Source organism: Elgaria multicarinata, chromosome 14, assembly GCF_023053635.1.
Source record: "Elgaria multicarinata webbii isolate HBS135686 ecotype San Diego chromosome 14, rElgMul1.1.pri, whole genome shotgun sequence".
NCBI lineage: Eukaryota > Metazoa > Chordata > Lepidosauria > Squamata > Anguidae > Elgaria > Elgaria multicarinata.
Genome location: NC_086184.1, coordinates 26147144 through 26172220, shown reverse-complemented (window position 1 = coordinate 26172220; position 25077 = coordinate 26147144). Strand labels below are relative to the sequence as shown.

At 41.6% G+C, this 25077-nt stretch overlaps 1 protein-coding gene across 1 annotated transcript in view; it reads right to left on the bottom strand.

Moving 5' to 3' along the window:
* The window catches only part of NFATC3 (nuclear factor of activated T cells 3), a 62299-nt gene that overhangs the window by 4581 nt on the left and 32641 nt on the right, over nt 1-25077 (bottom strand). The window contains exons 4-9 of the mRNA XM_063141307.1: nt 20367-20566; nt 18286-18458; nt 17188-17328; nt 16332-16387; nt 15741-15867; nt 13079-14140 (exon numbers count right to left, since the gene is read on the bottom strand). Of these exons, the coding sequence (XP_062997377.1) occupies nt 13079-14140; nt 15741-15867; nt 16332-16387; nt 17188-17328; nt 18286-18458; nt 20367-20566 (1759 nt within the window). The remainder of the gene's footprint in view (nt 1-13078; nt 14141-15740; nt 15868-16331; nt 16388-17187; nt 17329-18285; nt 18459-20366; nt 20567-25077) is intronic.

Genomic DNA, 25077 nt, shown 5'->3' with positions numbered 1-25077 from the left:
TGCCCTCCTCTGAACATGTTCCAGCTTGTCTGCATCCTTCTTAAAGTGTGGTGCCCAGAACTGGATGCAATACTCAAGACGAGGCCTAACCAGTGCCGAATAGAGGGGAATCACTACGTTGCGTGATTTGAAAGCTATACTTCTATTAATGCAGCCCAAAATAGCATTTGCTTTTTTTTGTACCACATCACACTGTTGGCTCATATTCAACTTGTGAGCCTCAACAATTCCAAAAACCTTCTTGCTTGTAATATTGCTGAACCAAGCATCCCCATCTTGTTTGGTTTCTTTTTCCTAAGTGTAGAATTTGGCATTTATCTCTATTAAATTGCACTCTGTTGTTTTCAGCCCAGCGCTCCAGCCTATCAAGATCCCTTTGAAGTTGTTTCTGTCTTCCAAGGTATTAGCTATCCTACCCAATTTTGTGTCATCTCATATTATCCTTACCCCCTAACCCTTCTCCCTTTCAGCACTTGCCCTGCTCTTCACTCTGTTTCATCATGTGTTTGGCTGTGCTCTGGAAACTGGTATACATATCGCTGGGATTTGTTCTATTTTAAAGAGGAGCAAGCATCCCCACAAAAATTTAAATACACAAAATGGGTGTGGACAGCACTCTGCACTCTCCACCATCAGTTGCCACATATTGGCTGCATTTCTCAGTATTTGTTCTTTGCCCTGGGGTATTTCTAGATGAGGCTTTTATTGTGCAGTCATCATGCCTTAAATTTGGAATTTTATGGAGGCCCAGATGACGTTATCTTCCATTTGTAACCCTCCTGTGTTTTCTCACTGCTTCTTCTGCCTTTCTTTCTTTTATCACAAAAAAATCTATTAAGGAGGGAAAGACGCTGCTAGGTGCTGACCATCTGGGAACACCCCTAAACTCTGTAGCTTGGGTTGAATCTGCCTGTCCAGGAAATAGTTTGGGGAATGTGAATGAAGCCAGTTACGGCAAAATTAACATGTTTAAGAGCCTACAAACTTTAATTTTAAAGCGCTGAGGATTTTATTTTTGAAGTGCTGAGCATATAACAAGAAAGATTTTGCCAAAACACATTCAAAATCTAATTCTTTCAGTATGTAGGTGTTGTGCAAATAATCCACTTTGCTTCGGAGATTGCCTGTCACATTCTAATGATACAATCTGATTAGTAAATCTATCGGTAAGTGACATCAGATTGTATATATTTTGCACATTTATTCTGTTATTTCAAGTTTTTGTATGCATTCTGATGTTGGTTTTGATGCCATAGTACACAAATAGAATAGTATCAGCCTGTATTACTACCAAATTACAAACATTATGTTGCCCCTGGATGTGCTGCAAGCTATTGAGTACACTGTTGTACAAGTCAACAGCTGCAGCTGTTCGCTATTGTTAAATTTTTGATAAACAACCCAAACATGGCAATGCAATATATATGGAATCAGATTGCTTCTGCCTTCCAGGTGTGACAGATCTGGATTATGCATAGGGAGTTATTATTATTATTATTATTATTATTATTATTATTATTATTATTATTTATTTATATAGCACCATCAGTGTACATGGTGCTGTACAGAGTAAAACAGTAAATAGCAAGACCCTGCCGCATAGGCTTCCACATTTAATCATATTCAGACTAGATCCATTGAAATCAATAGTATGTTAATTATGGCTAGCTTAGGACCCATTCATTTTAATAGGTCTACTCTTAAGTATGACTGAGTATGGATCCAACAGTGTTCTGATTTGCAACAGCTAGGCCTTGTGTTTTACTATCAACTGTTTGGTTTATTTTACTTTTTGCAGGGGGGTTGAATGTGGTCAGAGCCAAGAGTATGTTTAGCCTCTCAAAAAGCGATTCTCTTGTTTCTCAAACCACAATTACATTTAAACCAGAAGCTACCAGAAAGGGAAAAAAGCAATGTCCATTCCCCATTTACAGACCCTATCAACTCTCTCAGTCTTGAGAATTAATTACCATTGCAATGGTGTTGCCTTCTTCCCACTTACACATCCTCCCCCCTCAATACACTGTCTGGTCTCTAGACCTAGTGTTCTCTTTTAACTTATGATCAGGTTGAGCATTCTAACACATTTCTTAACAGTTTAGCCAACACCTAGAGACATCATAAGGTCTTACAACCAGATGGTAGAAGTTTCAGTCTGGAGTCTGAGTTTACATGATCTCTACCTCCACTCTGTTGCATGTATTCAAGTTGGGGAGTTAATTTTCTCCACTTCTTTAAAGTTTTGTTGTAAAGATGAATACTTTATTCATCTTGATGAGCATAGTAAATGCCCCTAAGACAGGTGGGAAAATTTATGGAGCCTAGGGGCTAATATCCACCACCACCCTGGATCTGTCCAGGCATGGTGGTACCAGCATAGGAATCAGCTGTTTGTTTCCCTATTTCATAGGTGTAACGAAACAGAGGCTGATAAGGGGTAAATTTAGCTTGTTTTGAAGCTAAATGTGGTCCCTTTCAGCCTCTGCTGCATTCCACCACGGCCATTCACAGCAGGTGTGCTTTGCCACCACAGGCCTAACCCTGCTCAAAGCAATTAAAAGTTTGGCATTGCAGACAGATATATAGAATATTGGATGAATGACAATAGAGATACTGAAGTCCTATATAAGCTCCTACTGTGTTTTCAGTTTGCTCTTCAAATAACTGTCTTAAATAAAATTTGTATTTTACAAACCTTTGCACTGAATGTTGCCAAAATTAAGGAAAGATATGGCTAATATCAAGTCATAGGGTAAATCAGTACAGAAAATGCTGTGATGCTAATATGTTCTGCCTCTAAAACAGATGTATGTGATCGATTTTGGAGGACCAACGTTCACTTTCAGTTACTTTTTGGTCTAGAAGGCTTATATCCCTAGATTTTACTCCTTTTGCCTAAGAAGCTATGACAAAGAAGAAACACCATGCACTGTATCAATATTTTTAACAGCAACCACTGCTCACAAGTTAGTCTGTTTCATGGTGCCCAGGAGAAAACACACACACTGTTGACTGCAATACTACACACATTCTTACTAGGAAGTAAGTACAATTTATATCTATGGCCTTATTTCTGAATGGACTGTAAGAAATGTTATTGAAAGGGAGGGCCCGGTATTCACAGGAACAGAATGTGGTGGAAGGTCATCCAATAAATATTATACTGATAGAAGCATCAGTTAGGAAGAACTCATTGTTATAGCCCCATTATAATGTTTCATTTCTTGTTCTGTTTATAGAAGTATCCTTAATTTCATAAACTTCTAGGCTGCATGTCTTTTATACAAGATACTCCAGAGATAGAGGCTTAGAGAGGAAAAAAAGCAAAATGGGAGTCCTGTTTACATGTAGCTTGAGAACATGGAATTGCAGACTACTTGATTACCTGCTGACCATTTGGAAATTATTTTGGGTCAGTATAGCTGCAAGCAGAACAGGTGGCAAGTGACATTTGATAAAGTTGGAACGATCTGCTTTGCCTTTTGATCTTTGAAGTAGAAGTATATTGGCAAGCTACACAAACCTGCTTTCAAACTGTAGCACCCCTGTGCAAACACAACTGAATCATACTACAGCTGGCTGTGAGTACGTGCGCTCATGTGCACATGATCAATTAGAAATGGCTAATTTCTAGATTGAAAACATTCACAGATGTTCTATTAAAATAGGAACAAAAAAAGCAATTGCAGTATTCATATGTAAATGTTAACATATCAGAGTGGAACAGAGCTGAGCACGTAATAATTAATATATGTTTCCGTAAACAAAGGCTTTGGGGAGGAATCCTATATAAAATGCAAACAGAAGACTTTTAGGTTACATTGCTTCTGAATTAAGAACACAAGAAATGCACAAGCCACATCTGGATTCTAATGTAACCAACACTCTAAATCAGGGATGGGCAGAAAGTAGATCTCCAGATGTTTCAGCCTTCAACTCTCAGGATTCCTGACCACTGGCCATGCTGTGGCAGAGGCTTCTGCCAGTACTTTTCTGGCTGCACCGCCTGCCAGTCCATCTCCAGGCCTGATTCAAAGTGTTGGTATCAACATTTAAAGCCTTTATACTGACTTTATACTGTTAGTTTTACCCTACCCAGTGCCTGTTTACCCTACCCAGTGCCTGTTTACCCTACCCTGTGCCTGTTTGCTTTCTCTTCCCCTCCTTATTGTTTTATTATGGTTTTATTAGAATGTAAGCCTATGCGGCAGGGTCTTGCTATTTACTGTTTTACTCTGTACAGCACCATGTACATTGATGGTGCTATATAAATTAATAAAATAATAATAATAATAATAATAATAATAATAATAATAATAATAATAATGCCCTAAATTGCTTGGGACCAAGTTATCTGAAGAATCATCTCCTCCCTGATTTACCTGCCCAGAAGATCATCTTCAGACGGTCCTTCTCTGGAGAAGGAGGTGACCCCAGTGGCTACTAGGAAGAAGAGCTTTTCTGCTGTGGCACCACAGCTGTGGAATGAGCTCCCTAGAGAAATTCACTGGGTGCCTACGTTGTGCTCCTTTCTTCACCGAGTGAAGACTTTTTTTTTATTTTCCTAGTGTTTTAGCATTTTAGCATCCTTGTCTTTAGCTCTGCTGTTTTAAATCTGTATTTTAAATCTCTACATTGCTGCTAGGTTTTATTCTGGTTGTACTTTTATGCTGCAGCTTTAAACTTTTATATTTTATATTGTTTTATGCTGTAGTGATTTTAATTTTGTGAACCGCCCAGAGAGCTTCAGCTATTAGGTAATATAAAAAATGTAATAAAGAAATAAAGTTGCGCTTTTTATACTGTATTTCGTAATTGTGTTTTAACCTGTTGGGTGTTTTATTGTGGTTTTAATTTTTGTGAACCGCCCAGAGAGCTTCGGCTATTGGGCGGTATAAAAATGTAATAAATAAATAAATAAATAAATAAAGTAAGTACAATATGTGCTGGTGAACCAAATCTGTGGCTGCAGTTAAGCACTCTTACTTGGAAGTCCACCACAGTAAGCACTTCTATGTAGCCATGTCACTCCACTTCTGAAATCTCTTCATTGGCTTCCAATTCACTCCAGAATCCAATATAAACTTCTCCTGTTGACCTTCAAAGCTTTTCACAGTCTAGCTCCTGCCTATCTCTCCGCTCTCATCTCACACTATTGCCCCGCTCGTGCTCTCCGCTCCTCTGATGCCATGATTCTCGCCTGCCCAAGGACCTCTACTTCCCTTACTCAGCTTCGTCCTTTTTCTTCTGCTGCCCCTTACGCCTGGAACGCTCTTCCAGAACACTTGAGAACTACCAACTCAATCACAGCTTTTAAAACTCAGCTAAAAACTTTTCTTTTCCCTATAGCTTTTAAATATTGAGTTTGTTCTGACTCTATACTGTTAGCTTCACCCTACCCGGTGCCTGTTTACACTTTCCTGTGCCTGTTTGCATTTTCTTTCCCTCCTTATTGTTTACTACAACTTTATTAGATTGTAAGCCTATGCGGCAGGGTCTTGCTATTTACTGTGTAATCTGTACAGCACCATGTACATTGATGGTGCTATATAAATAATAATAATAATAATAATAATAATAATAATAATAATAATAGCCTATGCTTCCCATTACATGCTGCGCCTGCATCTACGTACAAGGCCTAACAGCTGTGGTGATGTTGTAAGTGACAATTTATTTAGCTTTATCTTTGTTGCACACAAACAGAAAATGGTATCATGTCAGTTTTCACTTTAGCAGCGGGCCAGGATATAATTAAATTGTCCTATGCTGTCCTGCTGCAAAGAAGCCTCTGCAGCTCAGCTCATTTGTTATCAAAAGGATGGGTGGAAAACAGAAATTACAGATTTAGATGATGCTGCCTTGAAAAATCAGCAGCTTTCAAAGAACCATGGCAAACTGCCAGGGATCTCCTAATATGCTATTAACTTCAAAATTAAAAACTAAACTAAGTTTACATTCCTGGTATTATATTAGACCCTACTGTGCTATTCAAAAGTGCTACACCAACAAAGCACACCACTTTATTTACCAATCAACTTTGTACAACTGCAGATCTAGACCTTTTAAAACCAAGGTTCACTAGTTATAAGATGAGCAGCCGGGAGTTATTTCAGCCAATGCAAAATGTCTTCAAGTCATCTAAACACCAATTAGTAGGACAATGTCCTAAACAAAAAGGAGCAGTTCACATATCACACCCTCTTAATGAGGGCAAGCTTATATTCAACTTCCCCTCAGGCTGTTTGGAATCAAGAAGAGAGCAGACTCCCTTTTCCTTAGGCCAAGAAGGGAAGGGCTGTTGGGAGAGGCTTACCTCTCCTTGCTCCACCCTGCCCCATAGGGCCCATGGAATGAAGAGAGGCCCTGGAAAGGCTCCACACCTGACACTACAGATCAAGATGTCCTTGGCAGCAGCACCAACTAAGGCAACTGAAATTCGCTCACTCCAGCAGTGGCGTCTCCTTGTACTATTTCCCTGTTGCTGCCAAAGCAGTTAGAATAGACTAGAGAATCCAGCCCTGCTAAGGCAAGGAAGATGAGGGGTATATGTGCAATTGCACAGTACATCCTCTGAGAACACAAGTTACAGGTAAGCAGACTTTCTCCTTGGTGTCTGTGCATTCCCACATTTTGAAGCCCGATGAGCAGCCTTTCCTGGACGCTTTTATTGGGTCTCCGCAATGAGCATGTACCAGACCCTATTGTATACCTCCAGTGCCGTCTTGCTCTGCCTTACTAGGAAGCTTGGGCATTCATGGAAGAAGCCTGCCCAGGGAAAGTTTTGTCAATCTTATATTGCACAAGCAAGTTCTCTGACGATCCACTTCTGGTGTTTCTGGGAAGATATATGGCACCCACTCTTAGGAAGACATTAGTAATTTCTTGAACTACTGGAGTATAGTCCAGGTAGTCATCAGGAGATCACTGTGTAAGGAAGGAGCAAATCCAGGCAGTTCTATGGCAGTAGGTTGCTTTCAAGAACTCCTAGGAGATGGATTTGTCCAAGGAAAGACTCTTCCAAAGAGCGGGGGGGGGGGGGACCTTTTTGGATACATGCACACATTTGGGAAATTGTCAGGGCCCAGCCCCAGTGCAGCACTGGGCTCTATAGTTTACAGTCAGAACCTGATCAGAAGTGGTCTGGAAGAGTTTAGAACCTAGTTCAGTAATGAAAAGTCCAGGGTCTAAGACTATGGCTATGCCTACTCATTCATGTAATGGCAAGAGGAAGAGTTGGGGTGGGGGCAGTTTGGGCCAAATCAGCAGGTGGAATGTCAGAATAAATGTGAGCTTATTTCTATCAGTTTTCTCAGAGAAACTAGCAGGTGAGTGAGTCTTTCCCACCCAGCTGTGAGTGGTCAACCTTGAATACCATGCCTACAGTTAAGATAGCTAACAGACTCTCCTTGGGAAACCAAAAGAAGGGGCGGGAGGGTTTCAGAGGCGTCACACAGGTTGATACATCAACTCAAGAGGGCGGAATAGAAACACCCTGTTTGGCATAGGTTTCATTGATGGGCTAAGATCCCCCATCAATTAGATGGTTAGGAGCATCCCAACCCTTCCTTTTAAACCAATGCCAAGGCTGGGAGCCTTTGCTGGGAACATCGTTTTTAATGTCAATCTTTCATTGTCTGTCGTATACTACCTGTAACCCCTCATATTTGGAACTTTCCCTGTCTGAGCTGTGAGAGCTTCTACCTGGATTAAGTCAGTTCCACTTGAATTCTCTGTTTGATCTGTGAATAATTAAGGATGGGCAATGGAAGGTACTGTTATACTTTTAAACTGAGTACAAGCAAGGGAAGTGTCTGAACTTCAAAGCCAATCTAACAATTTGACCCCACAGAAGCAGCCATAAATGGGTATTTTCTTGTGCAATCCTATGCATGCATACATGGGACACAGTGGAAATTACTTCTAAGGAGGCCTACATAGGATTGCTCTTCTTAGCCTACACACATGCACAGAAACCTACCTTTCCCTAGTCCCCAAAGAAAGGAAAATGCTCCCAGACCTGAAAGGAAATGTTTTCCTTACCTAGACCTCAGGCTCAGCCACTCTGTTCCCAACCAGACCCTCCCACCTCCTCCTCTGCCACCAGAACCCTTGCCTAGGAAGGTGTTCTCTGTGTGTGTGTGTGCGTGCATAAAGGAAAGAAGGGGATGGCAAGAGAGAGAAAAAGATCAATGCTAGGGAAATGGGAGGAGGAAGAAATAGCAAGAGAAAAGAGGGAGAGAAAGAACAAGGTTAGGGACTGGGAGAAGGGGATGGAGGGAAAATGGCAAGAGAATGAGTAAGACTTGAGGCTTGGAGAGGGAGAAAAACGAGACAAAGTGGTGCAGGAGAGGAATAACGAGGCTAGAGGATGGGAAGGAAGGGAAAATAGCAGGGCAAGGGGTAGAGAGAAGAGAAAGGGTGAGGCTAGAGAGCAGGGAGAGAAAGAGAGTCTAGAAGGGAGGAGTGAAGAGAGCGAGAGAGAGAGCACAAAGGGGAAACATCTGTATGAGCAAAAGATTGGGTTGGTCCAGGAAGCAACTCTTAACTTCCCTGCCTGCCCACCTGGCAGCTGATCTGTGGCAGGTTCAAGAACAAGGAGTACCTGGTGCCCTAACATTTTCCAAGGATTTTGATTAATAGATATTTGAAAGGAGCAGGGAGCAGAGAGCTTCACAGAAGGTCCTCATGGGCGCTGTGGCATTGGAGACCCTGTCATAGAGTGGCCAACTGTATCTATCTGCCATCTCCAGCGCACCTCTTGAAACTCACTCCCTGTGCCATATACAATCTTTGGTTGATACATCAAAGATTGTATATGGCAGGACCAGGCACAGCTTCTACCTCACTAACTCAGGACCAGGCACAGCTTCTACCTCACAAGAAATGCTAGTTAACCAAAGGGGAAAGCTTTTGTCAAGCTGCTCTGAGAAGAAAGTATCTCATTGCAAGGGGTGTTCTGTTCCCCCACAATCATCAGGCAGGAACTGAGAAGAATCCCTACTTCAACCTACTGTATATGAATTTTGATGTCAGCCAACCTCAAAAGCAGGGACAGAAGCTCACTGACTCCTGCCGACTCCCTAGAATCTCACACATTCAGACATGTATATGAGCGTACCAGAATTACACAGGTTTGCACAATTAAACAACCCATGGTTTGTTAGCCATGGGCTGTTTGGGAGGACACGCAAGAGTACTGGCTCCCAACCACTTGCCTGCTTCCACTCTGGAATGTTGAGAGGAACAATCCAGAGTTTTAACCCATGGTTCGTTCCTGGGTTAAAACTCTGGGTAGTATCACCCTCAATAACCCAGAGTTCCGGATTCAGATGTCACAGAGGACAACTCAGAAGCTGGCCATTCCTGGGATATTTAGCAGAGCAGAAGTGGGTGGATGCCAGCACTCTCTCTCCTACATGCTCCCAAACAATCCATGGTAAATAAACCATGGGTTGTTTAATCATGGAAACCATGTCAGAGATAAGAAGAGTATTGCTAGTAGGGAAAGTGAATTAAGGAGCCCTCATTATGGACTAGATCCAAACCAGACTCCTATGCTGCAGAGAAATACAACAGAGATGTAGCTTTGATCTAGAATAAATGCACAGCCCTAGTACCTGGCTTTCTAATCCACAGCTTTATGTAATGAGAGACACAGCGGATAAGGAAATGAAAGAAGATTACCAAAAGGTCATTATAATCAGATACTGAACATAACTCAAGGTTAACACAACCTCAGACTGGTTAACAAATATCACATAAATTACTGCTACAATACAGAAAAGTTATGATTTTGCATTAAAACAACAACCCTGAAACATTTGTCATCTTTTCATAATCTAAGTAATTGTGCTATTCATTCTATTGTTTAGATTCCTTTATATCAGGTTTTACGAATAACAGCAGATGTGTTTAATTATTTCAGACAGATAAATGTTTATAGAAGCAACTGCCTACAAATGTTTTCTGGAAAGCTTGAGCCTCTTTTCCACCACCCAGTTCTTTATTAACACAGAAACTTGTCAAAAATTGTCCAGACTTTACAAGTATTTATGAGCTTCATCACCAATTCTTTCCTTATTATTTTTAAATTACCTGTGCCACCATATGCTCATTGACATGAAATTGCTACTGTACACTCAGATGGTCACTTTTAGCAGCATCCCTGCTGTACTGATTCATGAATTGAGTGGTTTAAATCCTGTAAATATCTGGGGATTCACTGTACAACTACCATAAATTGGAATTTGCATTTTAAAAGTCACTAAGATGAAATCCAAGGTGCTTGAGCGGGTGGTTGCAGGACAACTCCAGGCACTCTTGAATGAAACTGATTATCTAGATCCATTTCAATCGGGTTTCAGGCCTGGTTTTGGAACGGAAACTGCCTTGGTCGCCCTGTGGGATGACCTCTGTCAGGAGAGAGACGGGGAAGTGCGACCCTGTTGGTTCTCCTGGACCTCTCAGCGGCCTTCGATACCATCGACCATGGTATCCTTCTGGATAGGTTGTCTGAGCTGGGAGTTGGAGGTAGTTCCACTGCGTTGCAGTGGTTCCGGCTCCTACTTGGATGGCCGATTCCAGAAGGTGGTGCTGGGGGATTATTGCTCTGTGCCGTGGCTTCTAAGCCATGGGGTTCCGCAGGGCTCTATCTTATCCCCTATGCTGTTTAACATATACATGAAGCCGCTGGGGGAGGTTATCCGGAGATGTGGACTGAGGTGTCATCAATATGCGGATGACACCCAGCTCTACCTTTCCTTTTCATCAAACCCAGGTGAGGCAGTGACTGTTCTGAACCAGTGCCTGGGCACGGTAATGGACTGGATGAGGGCTAACAAGCTGAGACTTAATCCAGACAAGACGGAGGTACTGTTAGCGGGTGGTTCATCTGTCTGGCGAGGTGATGTTTGCCCTGTCCTGGACGGGGTTGCACTCCCCCTAAAGGATCGGGTCCGTAGTTTGGGGGTGCTCTTGGATCCAGAACTGTCACTTGAGGCACAGGTGAACTCAGTGGCAAAGAGCACCTTTTATCAGCTTAGGTTGATATACCAACTACGCCCTTATCTGGACAGAGATAGCCTAGCTACAGTTATCCATGCTCTGATAACCTCTCGCTTGGATTACTGCAATGCGTTATATGTGGGGTTGCTTTTGAAAACGGTCCGGAAGCTTCAGCTGGTACAAAACAGGGCAGTCCGTTTACTAACAGGGACTGGCCGGCGAGATCACATTACGCCAGTCCTTTTCCAGCTTCATTGGCTGCCAGTCCAGGTCCGGGCCCGATTCAAAGTGCTGGTATTGACATTTAAAGCCCTAAACGGTTTGGGGCCAGGTTATTTGAAGGAACGCCTCCTCCCATATGTACCTGCCCGGACCTTAAGATCATCTACAGGAGCCCTTCTCTGTGAGCCCCTGCCAAAGGAAGTGAGGCAGGTGGCTACTAGAAGGAGGGCTTTCTCTGCTGTGGCACCCCGGTTGTGGAATGAGCTCCCCAGAGAGGTCCGCCTGGCGCCTACACTGTACTGCTTTTGTCGCCAGCTGAAGACCTTTTTATTCTCTCAATATTTTAACACTTAATTTTAACTTAAATTTAAATCTTACTGTTTTAATTCTGTATCTTAATCTTATATCAATTTTGCTGTGTGGTTTTATCCTGGTTGTGCTTTTTATACTGTATTTTGTAATTGTGCTTTTAACCTGTTGGTTGTTTTATTGTGGTTTTAATTTTTGTGAACCGCCCAGAGAGCTTCGGCTATTGGGCAGTATGAAAATGTAATAAATAAAATAATAAAATAAATAAATCCAATGCCACTGCTCCACAGGTAATAGCATGACTTTTGGAGACAGGATGTAAGAAGACCCTTTACCCTTTGCTCTAAAAGTCTTGAACCTCAACTGTTATTTCATGCAGAAAATTGTACTTAGTCTTGTATGGCGCACCTAGAGTAGCCCTAACCTCTCATTTCTGCCCCCCCCCCAGCCGTTAGTAGGCAGGTAGGTGTGTAGGTGTCCAACTACACTAAGGTTCTTGGTGTAGTTGGAGAATGATCAAGAAGAACCTGAGAATCCCTAAAATGAATGCATTTGAGAATCAAGAATCAGCATGGTAATTTTTAGACCAAAGAACTAGAGAAAACCTTATGAGGGTAGCAGCACTCCGTTCCTAATGAGATGCTTTGCACCATTAGACATAGGTTGTATGCACTAATTGTTACAACACATTTGGGTTTGTCTGGATATATGGTTTCAGGCTTGGGCAGCGGTAGTTAACTAGATAATCTGAGCAATTACAGCCATAGCATTGACTGCTAGCAGATTTTAGAAATATCTATGTTGTCAAAAACATTTTGACTAATCTTTTAGTGTTCTACCCATTGTATCTCATTACGTAAAGCTGCAGATTAGAAAGCCAGGTAATAGGGCTGTGCATTTATTCTAGATCAAAGCAAGGTCTCTGTTGTATTTCTTCGACATTATTACTCAAAACTATCATTTTAACCAGTGTATATAACAAACGACGTCTACATGCTAGATCTTGCATCAAAATATATAGCTCCACATAGTGCTTTCTCCAGCTACCATAATTTGTACCCAAAATATGCTACAACGGCATATTTGAAGATGTATTTTGAAACTTGATGTCATGTTACCAAGTCTGAACACACACACACTATCAAGCCTTAAGTACTAAAATAGTCTTTTCTAGGTTTATTTGATGTAAACCTAAAACACTAAAGCAAACATTAAATACCTTACCAAGATATGACTGTTGGCTGAACCAGAGGTTCGTTGTGTACACTAATGCCCAGATGTGCACACCAGCTCCTGAACGGGCAAGGACTTCCATGCACACCAAGCACAGACCCAAGCACCCATTTCCTTGTTGCACTTGTGGCTGTCCCCAATATTGCAGAGAACAGGAAACTCCATGACAACTTGAAGTGCCATGTGGGTGGTGCTTGGATCAGGCTCTCCAAATCAATCCTTTGTTATACTCTTCTTCTGAAAGCCATTTAAACTATTAAACCCTTCTTCTGAAAGCCATTTAAACCTCAAATGGAACATTACTTACCATCATCTAAGGTGATGTCTTGCAGCCCCATTGTCTGAAAATTCAATTCTCGATCTTCAGGTTCAGGTTTAACGTTAACAGCTGACCCCTCTGATGAAAATGAAGATGCATCACATATGCTATGATGCATCAAGGATGAAGCTGCAGCAATTCCTCCCAAACCTGGACTGTGTGCCTGTGGGGACTGTTGTCCAGAATGACTAACAGTAGTTGGAGGAGGAGATGAGGCAGGTCCTGAGCTAGGAGACTGGTAAGGCATAGGCTGCAATTGTGGAGAAGATGGCCCAGATCGTGGTGAATGGACCAAAGAATGAGAAGATTTTGGGGATGGTGATGAAGTGTTACCTGCATTTGAAGAATGGTAAGTGACTTGCTGCAACTGTGTGGAAGGATGTCCAAGGGACTGAGTCATTGCAGAAGGGACAGAATTTTGCTGAGGATTTGGACAGTGGTACCCCATTGATTGCAGATGAGGTGATGATTGCCTTGAATGAGCGGGGTGTGTTGAAGGATGGCCTCCTGTTGCAGTGGAAGTTGACACTGAACCTGGATTTGATGAATGATACGGCATTGGTGGTAGAGATTGGCAGCTAAGGTTTATCAGTGGAGGTACAGCTGCATCTTGTTGAAATGACATTCCATCATATCCTTGGCTGGAGGAGGCGGAGTTCATGGGAAGACCAGACTGTCCATTAAACATAACATTAGATTGTATAGGCTGGTAGGAAGGCCTCACAGAAGAAGCTGATGTTACCTGAAAAGACTGGTGGACTACAGCTGGAGACAAAACAGGATGCTCTTCACCGGGACTAATGTTTCTACTTTGGATGTGTGACAACTGAGATACTGCTGTGGACACCATGGGTGTGTATGTTTGCTGAACTGGGCATACAAGGCTCCTGGGTGAAGTAGAAAGTAAACTATCATGTGAGAGCCCTGGATCTGGTGAAGGCAGCTGAGTTTGGAGAGAAGAGAGTCCTTTAACACCTGTACAACGAGTCAGGGACAATGATGGAACTGAAGACAAATCCATTTCATCTCTGTTCTCTTGTTTCAGTACAACTGTATAATAATAATAATTAAAAAAAAGATCAACTAAAATGCACAGATAGAATTATGAACATAGGAATTAAATAGTTTAAGATGCTACTTCATCCTAAGTCTGAACAGGGTCATAGATATCCCCTGTCCAGAGCCATGCTGCCCTAGATAAATTTTTAAAATATACATGTTGGACATTGATCCTGGGGCCTTCTGCATGCAAAGAATGTTCTGTACTACAATTTATAGGAACTGTTGTACTCTTAGAAGTACAGAAGCTTAGGCTATGCTCTGAATAGAAAACCCTGGAACCTGAAAAATACTACCAACTGCAGGGACCGGAAGATCCTATCTCCCTAATGCTATAACCCTGTTAGTCTTCTATTTACACATTCAAGGGTTAAGTGTAGCCCATATTTTAATAAATCAGCATGAACTTTCATGAGTTACAATCCACATCATCAGATGCTGTAAGTGAACCTGGAGGCTCTGAGTCTGAAAAAGTGAGTTTAACAGAACTGCAGCAAGCATTCCATTCTCTTAAAGCGACAGTTACAAACCTCAAAGTGCACTAGGAGTCTTTATAATGTGCATAAAAACTATAGTCACTATGCTGTTCCTGATTAACGCAATCAAATTTCCTTATCATAAGCACTCTCACATTCCCAGTGAGCCCCTTATTCACTGTATCTTTGTAAAGATTCTAATTTTAAGCTTCTTTGGGAGCCAAAATCAGTTGAGAAATGGGGTGTGAAATACGCTCATGCTCTTAAAACCATGTAGATTTCTGTAACCCAGACAGTTCTTTTCCCATTATAGGCACTAGAATTTTTGAAAAATAAACCAACTTTTAGAGGCATTTTAGGCAGAAAAGCCGAGCACCATTTCAGTATGCCAACTAAAAATTCACTCTGGGAACAATGACTTTAGGATTGGCCCCCAATTGTCATTTAATGGAATGTTTTGTACATTTTACACCAACAGACATGGATAAGGTGGGGGAAAACTTGAGTACGTCTATCCGTGGACTCAAAGGTTGAGATTTTTTAGAACTTTTTTAGAAATATGTGTACTGTTGTTTTAGACATTTTGAAATGTTTCACTCAAAACAATACATATGCATCGTAAATAAGAATAAAAATAGAAGACTGAGTTCTATACAGGCCACAATACTATATTAATATTCACACATATTCTGCATAAATTAAAGTGCTAGATACCCATAGTGCAGGACAGCAAGAAGCATATATGTAGCTGGAGGTACTTGGAAGTTTTTACTGCAGTTGCTTGGTTGGGTAATCAGGTTTACCTTGTTTACACAGCCAAACAGGTAAACCGTTTCTCTATTTAAAACTGTTTTGACTTTTTAGATGCAATTAAAGCATTCAGAATACCTCTGGCTACATATATCACTTCTCTTCCATCTCATTACAATTACCAAGAATTGCAGCTTTATGCAAAACTCCAAAACCAAATGTAAGTACTCTTTAAATCGTCATGCCCAAAGTTCATTGTTAAAGAAAAAGTCAGGTATGCAAAAATCACTTTCAATGCAATAGTCATTTGAAACACAGAACGTTTTGAATATCACTCATGATTTATACCCAAAGATAGTATGTACCTGGAGTGTAAGTAAAACGCTGAGACTGGCTTTTTTTCCTCTTGCCGTTGCAAACATAGAACTGCACCTGCACAGCAGCTGTAATTGTTTTGTTGTGATACGGAGGAATTTCAAGAACAATTGTAACCTGAATGAAAATGAATAAGGTTACATATTAAAGGCAAGGTGCACCTTAGAAAGCATCTTCTTCCACAGAAGATTCCTCTCCCACTAAAGTAATCTGGCATAGCATATGTCTAAATCCTAAAGCACGAGTTGGCAGGATTTTTGCCTTTGATGCAGTAGTCTCAGCACAAGACAATGCCATGTAGGTGGACATTATGTATTTCAAATATACCAAAAAAAAAAAAAAAAAAACTCACAGAACTCGATTATTCTACTAGTCTAACATCCACACACTCTGAACCTGTAAATCATCACTGCCACATGCAAGTCTAGTGCCCTTCCACAAAGCTAGTTCCTAGGAAAACTGGCTAATGTATGGCTATACACATTACACTCACATTTTTGCCAAGCTAATTACAGAACTGCAGTATTGGGGGGGGGGGGAATCCAGCTAAAATAATTTCCCACTTTTAACAGAATTCTCACCTCTTGACTCCGCTCCCTAATTATTTTTCCTTCTACCTCCCACTGGGGCCGTCCATCTATTAAGAGAGAAAAAATTAGGTTCAAGTATCAGATTATTCAAAAGTAATAATTAAAGGCAGACGAAACATAGACTATAAAATTCTAAATAGTAATTTTCATTTTTTAAAAAACGCTTCTCCTATTGAAGTGAAATTGTCTTGATCTAAGATGGCTGGCAGGGTAGGGCTTAACTGCTAGCAAACAGTCCAGAAAAGCAAGTGCTATATAGAGAAAATGAGGTTCAGAGAGAAAATTTAAATAGGGAAGGGGAGGTATTGGAGATGTATGGCTGGGGCAATCACAGAACAGTTTGCATAAAAAGCAAGCAGTACAATGAAGGTGCAGTCAAAGGCAGGAAGACACCGTGCTTGTTTCATGTGTTACAGAAACGGTGAACCCAGCAGATGGAGAAAAATCAGTGGCAAAGAGTGTGATATGGTTCCTCATTGTGGGAAGATCCTGCACTAATTCTAAACAGCCATTGCTTCATGAAATGTGCAAACACAGTGAATTAAACATCCCTCTACACTAGCTATAATGCCATTTCTCAAGTTCTGGCAATAGCAACAGACAGAAAGGCTAGCAAAAAGTATCTGGAGAAGATGCTAATCATTCTGTATCCATACATGCATGTATTAGAACAGAAGAAAGGAACCAGATGTCTCTCTACAGTTGCATTTCAGTGTAAGGTAGCAGGATTAGTTATCTTCAAAAGGAAGAGAGGACAGAATGCTTAGTTACACCATATACACCTCTGGTCATTTCACTTCAATCCTAAAATTAAGCCTTTTCTGCAACCTGAAGCAGGTTAACTTACCTTGCCCCTTTTCAAGAAATATTATTTTTGATTCCGGAAGGAAGTTAGATCCTGAAACAACCATTTCGTGGCCTCCATTTACTGAGCAACTATTGATGCTGTATTTCTCTATCTGAGGAAGTTCTTGAGCCGATCTCTGAGCTTTGTGAAAAAGATATACGAAAATATGTAAGCATGCTGGAATTATAGCTAAGAAGCTGTGATAGTAAAAAGGCCTACACTAACGACTTCAAATAGATTATGCATCACTTCTACATGTTTACTGTGGATATGTGCTTGTAATAATGACTCACATTGTTCACTTCTTCAAGGAGTGGAAAAGCATGCACTTGTGCAAGACAAACCCCATGTACCTCTATGTCTGATATTATTACACACACACTTTATTCCTATCAAACCTCCTCCCCACTCTCACACTCACTCTAGTAATAGCAGTATTGCTATTTCACATTATGCAATATCTGCTTTGTAGCCGATTGGCTGCATAACTTTTTGTGGGCTTTGTTTCAAATAATTTGGCTCATAATACACATTTAGCTGCGCCATTTAGAACTCCTCGAATGCCTATATCATTTATAAGTAAAGTTATTTCCAAGTCACTATGTCCCTTCTACGAAAATTAAACAATAAATTAGAACTATAAACATTGCTTAGTAAGGAGCCCAATTTGGCTGTTGAGACTATGAAACCCCCAACTAAAACAATGCTAAGTTCAAAGCATGTTTTTTAGAAGAAATATTTGAACTTGCGTGCATGTTAAAATGCAAGCTATGTTTATTTTGTTCTCAAACTGTAGTTTGTTTTAATATAGTTAACAGATAGTTTAAATTTGGTATATTAAAATATTTTCATTTATACCCAGGCTTACCTTTCAGTCAGAAGCCCAAAGCACTTGCCAATTACAAATCAGTAGAAAAATATCCAAATGGACTGTTTTGTACTTATTGCCAATACCTTATCAAATTCATGAGTAGCAAGATTACAGAAAAGATTTCCACAAGTATTTATTCAATATTTATTAAACAAAATATCATATCTGATCTATTTTTATTTTATTTAAAAACAAAAGGGGGACCAAAAAAAGGAGAAAGAACTTACAGCATTCAACAGGTATTGAAGCAGCTTGAAGGGATAAGACTTTTCCACTAGGCTGCGGGATGTGTACTCGAAAAACAAGTCGTACTCTTGTATTTTTCCTTCCAATATCTGTTTCCCCTTTACGAAGTTCTATGTCTGAATTGCGGAGTTTCAAAATCCCTGCACAATCAATACTGTGGAAGACCAGAGGGTTGAATGAAAAAATGGCAAACCATGTATTACTTACTAAATAACTCAAATACAAGTTATACATATTTTACAGTGGCCTGGTTCGCACGTCACAACAATCCAGGGCTTGGTTAAACCCTGAAAGTTGTGCATGATGCAGCATGCTGTTCCACGCTGGCCAATTGCTCCAGGTGAGAGCAGAAGCGACTCAACAACCTATTCATTGTTGTTTTTACATTCACAAAACTAGTCAGGCAGAGTGTGATATCAGTAGTGACATTTCTGAAAATTTCTCTTGAGTTGGAGAACTGTGATGACTGGCATATATTAACTGTATACTGCTCAATGAAATTTGTAAGTAATTCTTATGGAAGTTACACATGCCAGACTACATCTAGCATATAAGACATTTAAGCACATCATAGTTTACGGTAGCATGCAAATTGGGCAAACTATGGTTTGCGAGTGGAGAAAGAAGCATGGAATAAAGACACAGCCACCAGAGATTGGGATTGGAAGGAAACTTCACCCCTCCCTGGATCTGCATGTGAGAGTGCAGGAATCTATAAGATCCTTTCTTCAGGCTATTATGGGTGAGCCACTCTCCAAAGCCAGGAGTCGGGTAAACCTGGCCCCTCTCTTATGTGACACTTTGTAAATGTGGGGAGACCGCCCTGCATCACTCCCACCCAGTGCCGTGCAACCCCGAATAGGTGAGGTAGGAAAGTTCCCAAAGGCAAACCATATCCTGGCACGAGAGCCACACAACCTTCAAGGAACAGGCCTCCGGATATGCCAATCACCAAAGGGTGCCGGAGTGCTCACCACCCCTATTCTAATATTGCACAAATTCCTGCACACCCCGTCAATCCAATCTAATCCACCTATTTACTCACCCTCCGCTAATCCAGTATGGAGTAGGCAAAAAACCTGTACACAACTGCAATTTCGAGGCAGGTAAAATTCCTACTCGGATCCCCCTCGAAAGGGAGTGACTGGTTAATCCCCTACTAGTTAAAGGGAGAGAGAGTGGGAGCTGGAAAGTGAAAAGAGGCCGAGCTTTAGCAGAGCTGGCCTTTAAAGGCTCTGCCACGCCCACGCCTCACGCTGCCCACATGCGCCTTGCATGTTCAGCATCTTTCTTCCCCTCCTTCTCACCCACAAATAAGGTTTGTGCAAATGAGGAAGAGAAAGAGGGGATATGAGCAAGGGATTGGAAGGGAAGGCGAGTGCATGAACAGATGGCATATTCCTGATCTCAAAATAGGTTTAGAAAATCAAGAAGACTACATTTTAACTTGCTTTTTTGTATTTGATCTTAGTATTTCACTATCACATGGGCGAAAGACTTTTGTTTTGTCTGAAGCAGATTTAGCATTTTCTGGACTCAACGTGAGTCAGCGGGCCACCCACAAATGTCAAAGGAGAGGGAACAGTGAGAGAAGAGAGCAGGTGATCTACATAAGCGTACAAGCTAATTAAAAAAGTTGCTTCAGAACTTTGTTAACTAAAATTATATAATCCATATAAAGTTATATCATCCATATATTTTGCAATTCCTACATGTTTGTAGTATGCCGAAAGACCCAACTATATTGTTCATGTAAAGTCACTAGCAGCGACTGCATCCTGAAGTACCTGAATGATTGTGACAAACCAGTCGTATTCACTCTTTTTTAAAAAAAAATTAAGTAAAAATTGTCAAGGTATGTATTTCTGCTTTAAGAAAAATAGCCAAAATTAAATTCTGCATCAGGCTGGAGAACAGTTTCTTTAATATGAAGTGACTGGAGAGAAGCCGATATTAGAAGATGCCACAGAGCAATACCTTTTCTAAGAGGTCTCTCCCCAAACATAGCTGAGAAACCTGGCATACAATATACAGACTTGCTCAGAAGAATCATCCAACATACCTGGCTGACATATTGTTTTCAGGAAGAAGTGGAATTTCCAAGACCTTTGTGCTAGCAATAATTATTTCTTGACTAGCAGTAGCAACTGTTTTCCCTGTGATTCTATGCACCTGGTAAAAGGCATGTGGCCGTAAGTAACGGTCATCTGCTGTCCCAATGAACATCTGTAGGTTTACTGGTTTTTCACTATAACCCAGAAGCTGGTTACGAAAGAGAAAGAAATACAATCATGTGTTAACTAGCATTATCTGGTATTTCTGCAAAAAACAATCACTTTTACAAAAATGGGATTTTGAAGGTAAGTCACAGAAATATGTTCACTCTCATGAGCCCCAAAATATATAGAGGCACATTCTGCACACAGCTAGGTTTTTACATTCATCAAAATGTAAAATGAATTGTAATTGAACCTACTTAACACTGTAAATATGAATTAAAAAATAAATGCATAGATGGCCCATTCCAGTTAAAAGTTTTCACACATGCCTCAAAGAGAACAATTCCAAATGTGAATTAGATCGAAACTACCCTATTGTGTTACTAATTATTGTCACGCTCTGGGCAGTATCCAACAGTGTCATTCCGCGAAATCAAATAGCAGTTGCGTAACACTGTCAAAATGGTCATGTGCACTGGCAGAGCTTACACAAGAGGAGGGCATTGTGCTAGTTGCGTTCCACACTCTGAGCACACTGCACAAGCAGAGTGTATTATGCTAGTGGAGTTTCCTAACCATTGGCCATGGCTGGCTCAGGCATGCTGGGAACTGTAGCCCAATAGATGGAGGGCACTACGTTGGGGAAGACTGCTGTAGGGGATACATGCAAGGTAAAGCGCAAACCATGGGATTGCAGATCCTCCCCAACTAGACATACAACTTGAATGTTAACCAGAACCAACATACATAAATGCCTATGTGAGTAGTAGGCCCTTCCAGTTACAAGGAATTATACTAGCTCTGTGCCACCTATGGATTCCACCTCACAGAACAGAGCTACACTGTTCAACCTGCCATATTAAGAACATTCTCTATCTATTTTTGTTTCCATTTCAGTTTCTTAACTACTTTTGCTAAGCGATTTGCATTATTTCTATCTAAGAACTGAAAAAGTCATCAGGAATATAAATATTAGCATTACCAAGAGACTGAAGAGCTGTAGAGCCTTTAAGCAATATAATTTAAGTAAAATTTCTTCCATGTTTTCAGTGGTAATGCAAGATGGATTTTTTTTTTATCATCACTGTACCTCAGGCATCTAGCTCACATATAACTTCGAAAAAGTTTTGCCTCATAGACAATAGCAGGGGTAGGCAACCTGGTACCCTGCAGATGTTTTACACGACAAGCCCCACTCAGGGGATACTTTGTAGTCCAAAACATCTGGAGGACAACAGGTTGCCTAACCCTGGACTACAGAATGATTAGAATTCTTTTTATTCCAAACAAAACAGAGAATTAAATGTTAAGAGACTGTTTGCTTTGAAAATAGGAATTCTAACATAGCTTAAATGGTGATAGTGTGTACTTATTTATGGATGTTCCAAAGGCATAGAAAAGATCAAACTTAGTACAATACTAATGGGACTAAAAAAATTATGCTTTCAGCTGTGGTGATGAATTTCTTGTAGGGAAACCTGAAAAAAATACAGTGAATACTGCAGAACAGCTAAAAAAAGAGGCACACACTGCTCATTTTTCTGCCTCTCCCGTAGGGAGGGTGGTGGCTAGTAATCTCTTTCTGCCTACCATTCATATGTATATGGCATCTAGTACTCTAGCATACCACGTTTCTCTCCCTGTATGCTGTGGATGGGAACTGGATGACAGCTCTGTCCTTCCCCACCCCAAAGATACACATAAACGCTCAGCTTTATTGTGTCATGATGACAAAGATATTGCCTCTTTTTCTGCCTCATGTACTCTGAGTGATGAGTTAAATTGCGAAGAAATGTATCACATCTTTTGGCTAAGATTGAAGCCAAAGTGAGCTAGAATACACAGGGGCATACATATTTACACAGAAGGATAGGAATGATGAAGCTGTGACTTCACATTGCAGAGGAAGTTCAGTAGTAGTAGTCACGCTGTCTTCTAGCTGTTCTTACTGAGGAACCCTTAAGTTTCCAAGTAAGCCAAAGCCCTCCAGAAGATAGCTTGAAAACCAATATATTATATTTGACAGTATTTGATGGATTTAATGTTAGATAGCATTTCATTGTTTAATGTAACAGTATTTTTATCTCATTACATTTGATAGATAATGCAATTTCATATCTAAAAAGATATTTTTATATCTGATAGCATTTTGGATGCTAACATGCACAGTTAATTATTATTTGACAGTTGAACAGCTTATGAGATTTCATACAATCTTGTGTGTGTGTGTGTGTGTATAATAGTTACATGGAGGACAGGGGGCAGCTGTTTAGGTCCAGCTACTGCTGGTTAGGCATAATGGAGCAATCCAGGACATACACACAGGATATATACAGCAACTCCGTAAATGAGCAATATAGAATCAGTGGGTGGGAAAGTGAGGTTGCTGTGATCTATACCAATTCCATCTCCAATATTAGGTGAATGATTCAAGATATAATCTTTTTAAGCCTGGCTTTGAGTGACTGGGATAGAACAGGGATTCCCTGACTGAGTTGATAGTGGTGGTTTAAGATGCGGTGTTAAGGACCTTAGACAACTGCTATCAACTTCTAGTTCTGGGGAGCCTCAACATTATTTATTTATTTATTTAGAATATTTATATACCGCTCCCCATTGAAAAAAATTTCGGAGCGGTGTACAAGGTAAAATGAAAATAAAAACAGACAAAAACAGTTAAAACAAAATTTAAAAAGAAGCAAAAATCAGAAATCCAAGGCTGCATATTAAAGAAAGGCTTCTTGGAATAAAGATGTTTTCAGGAGGCGCCGAAAGGAGTACAAGGTCGGAGCCTGCCTGACCTCCAGAGGCAGGGAGTTCCACAGGAGGGGCGCCACCACGCTGAAGGCTCTTCCCCTGGTGGATTCCAATCGGAGGATGGATCTAGGTGGAACCACCAGGAACAGGCCCTCGGATGACCTCAGTGACCGGGCAGGTTGGTAAGGGATAAGGTGCTCTCTCAGGTATCCTGGTCCCAAGTTGTTTAGGGCTTTGTACACAAGTACAAGAACCTTCAACCTGGCCCAGTAGCGAATAGGCAGCCAGTGCAGTTCCCTCAGCAGAGGAGTTACATACTGGAAAGGGGCAGCTCCAGACAACAGCCGAGCTGCAGCATTCTGCACTAGCTCCAGCTTCTGGAGCAGCTTCAAGGGCAGCCCCACATAGAGCGCGTTGCAGTAATCCAATCTTGAGGTTACCAATGCCTGTACCACCGTGGTCAAGCTATCCCTGTCCAGGAGAGGCCGTAGTTGGCGAACCAACCGAAGATGGTAAAAGGCACTCCGAGCCGTGGCGGCTACTTGAGCCTCCAACGACAGAAATGGGTCTAAGAGTACCCCCAAACTATGAACCTGTTCTTTCAGAGGCAGAGCAACCCCATCCAGAACAGGCAATGAGTCTGTCTCCCGGACTCGGGAACCACTCACCCACAGGGCTTCCGTCTTGCCAGGATTCAGTCTCAGTTTATTGGCCCTCATCCAGCCCATTACTGAGTCTAGGCACTGGTCCAGGACTTGCACAGCCTCACCTGATTCAGTTGTCACAGGGAGATAGAGCTGCGTGTCATCAGCGTATTGATGGCATTTAGCTCCAAATCCCCTAAGGACTGCTCTCAATGGCTTCATATAGATGTTAAATAACATTGGGGACAAGATGGTGCCCTGCGGCACTCCATAGCTCAATTGCCAAGAGGCCGAGGACTGGTCACCCAATGCTACTCTCTGAAAAAGACCCCGTAGGTAGGACCGGAAGCACTGTAAAACAGTGCCTCCGATGCCCATCCCACGGAGTCGATCCAGGAGGATACCATGGTCAATGGTATCAAAAGCCGCCGAGAGATCGAGCAGGATTAACAGGGTTGCATTCCCCCTGTCCCTCTCTCGATAAAGGTCATCCATCAGGGCGACCAAGGCTGATTCAGTCCCGTAACCAGATCAGAACCCAGACTGGAATGGATCTAGATAATCAGTATCCCCCAAGAGTGCCTGCAGTTGCTCCGCCACAACCCTCTCAAGTACCTTCCCTAAAAAAGGAGTGTTAGCAACTGGGCGGTAGTTGCCTAATACCGTCGGGTTCAGGGTGGGCTTCTTCAGGAGTGGTCGCACTACTGCCTCCTTAAGGACAGCAGGGACCTCCCCTTCCCGGAGAGAAGCATTTATCACCCCTTGGACCCACCCAGTCAGACCCCCTCGGCTTGCTTTTATAAGCCAGGAGGGACAGGGATCGAGAGGGCAAGTGGTCGGTCGCACTGCTGCAAGCACCTTGTCCACATCATCAGGCCGCAATAACTGGAACTGATCCCACAAAATTGGGCAGATGGTGGCATCGGACACCTCAACTGGAGCTGCACTAAAAACAACGTCAAGCTCGCTGCGGAGAGAAGTGATCTTGTCCTCAAAGTGTGATGCAAAAAGGTCACAGCGGGTCCTTGACGGAGCCAGGGCCCCATTTGCTGGGGATGATGTTAGCAGCCCCCGGATCACCCGGAAGAGCTCCGCTGGACGGCTACTCGAGGACGCAACGGAGGCAGCAAAATAAGCCTTCTTTGCTGCCCGC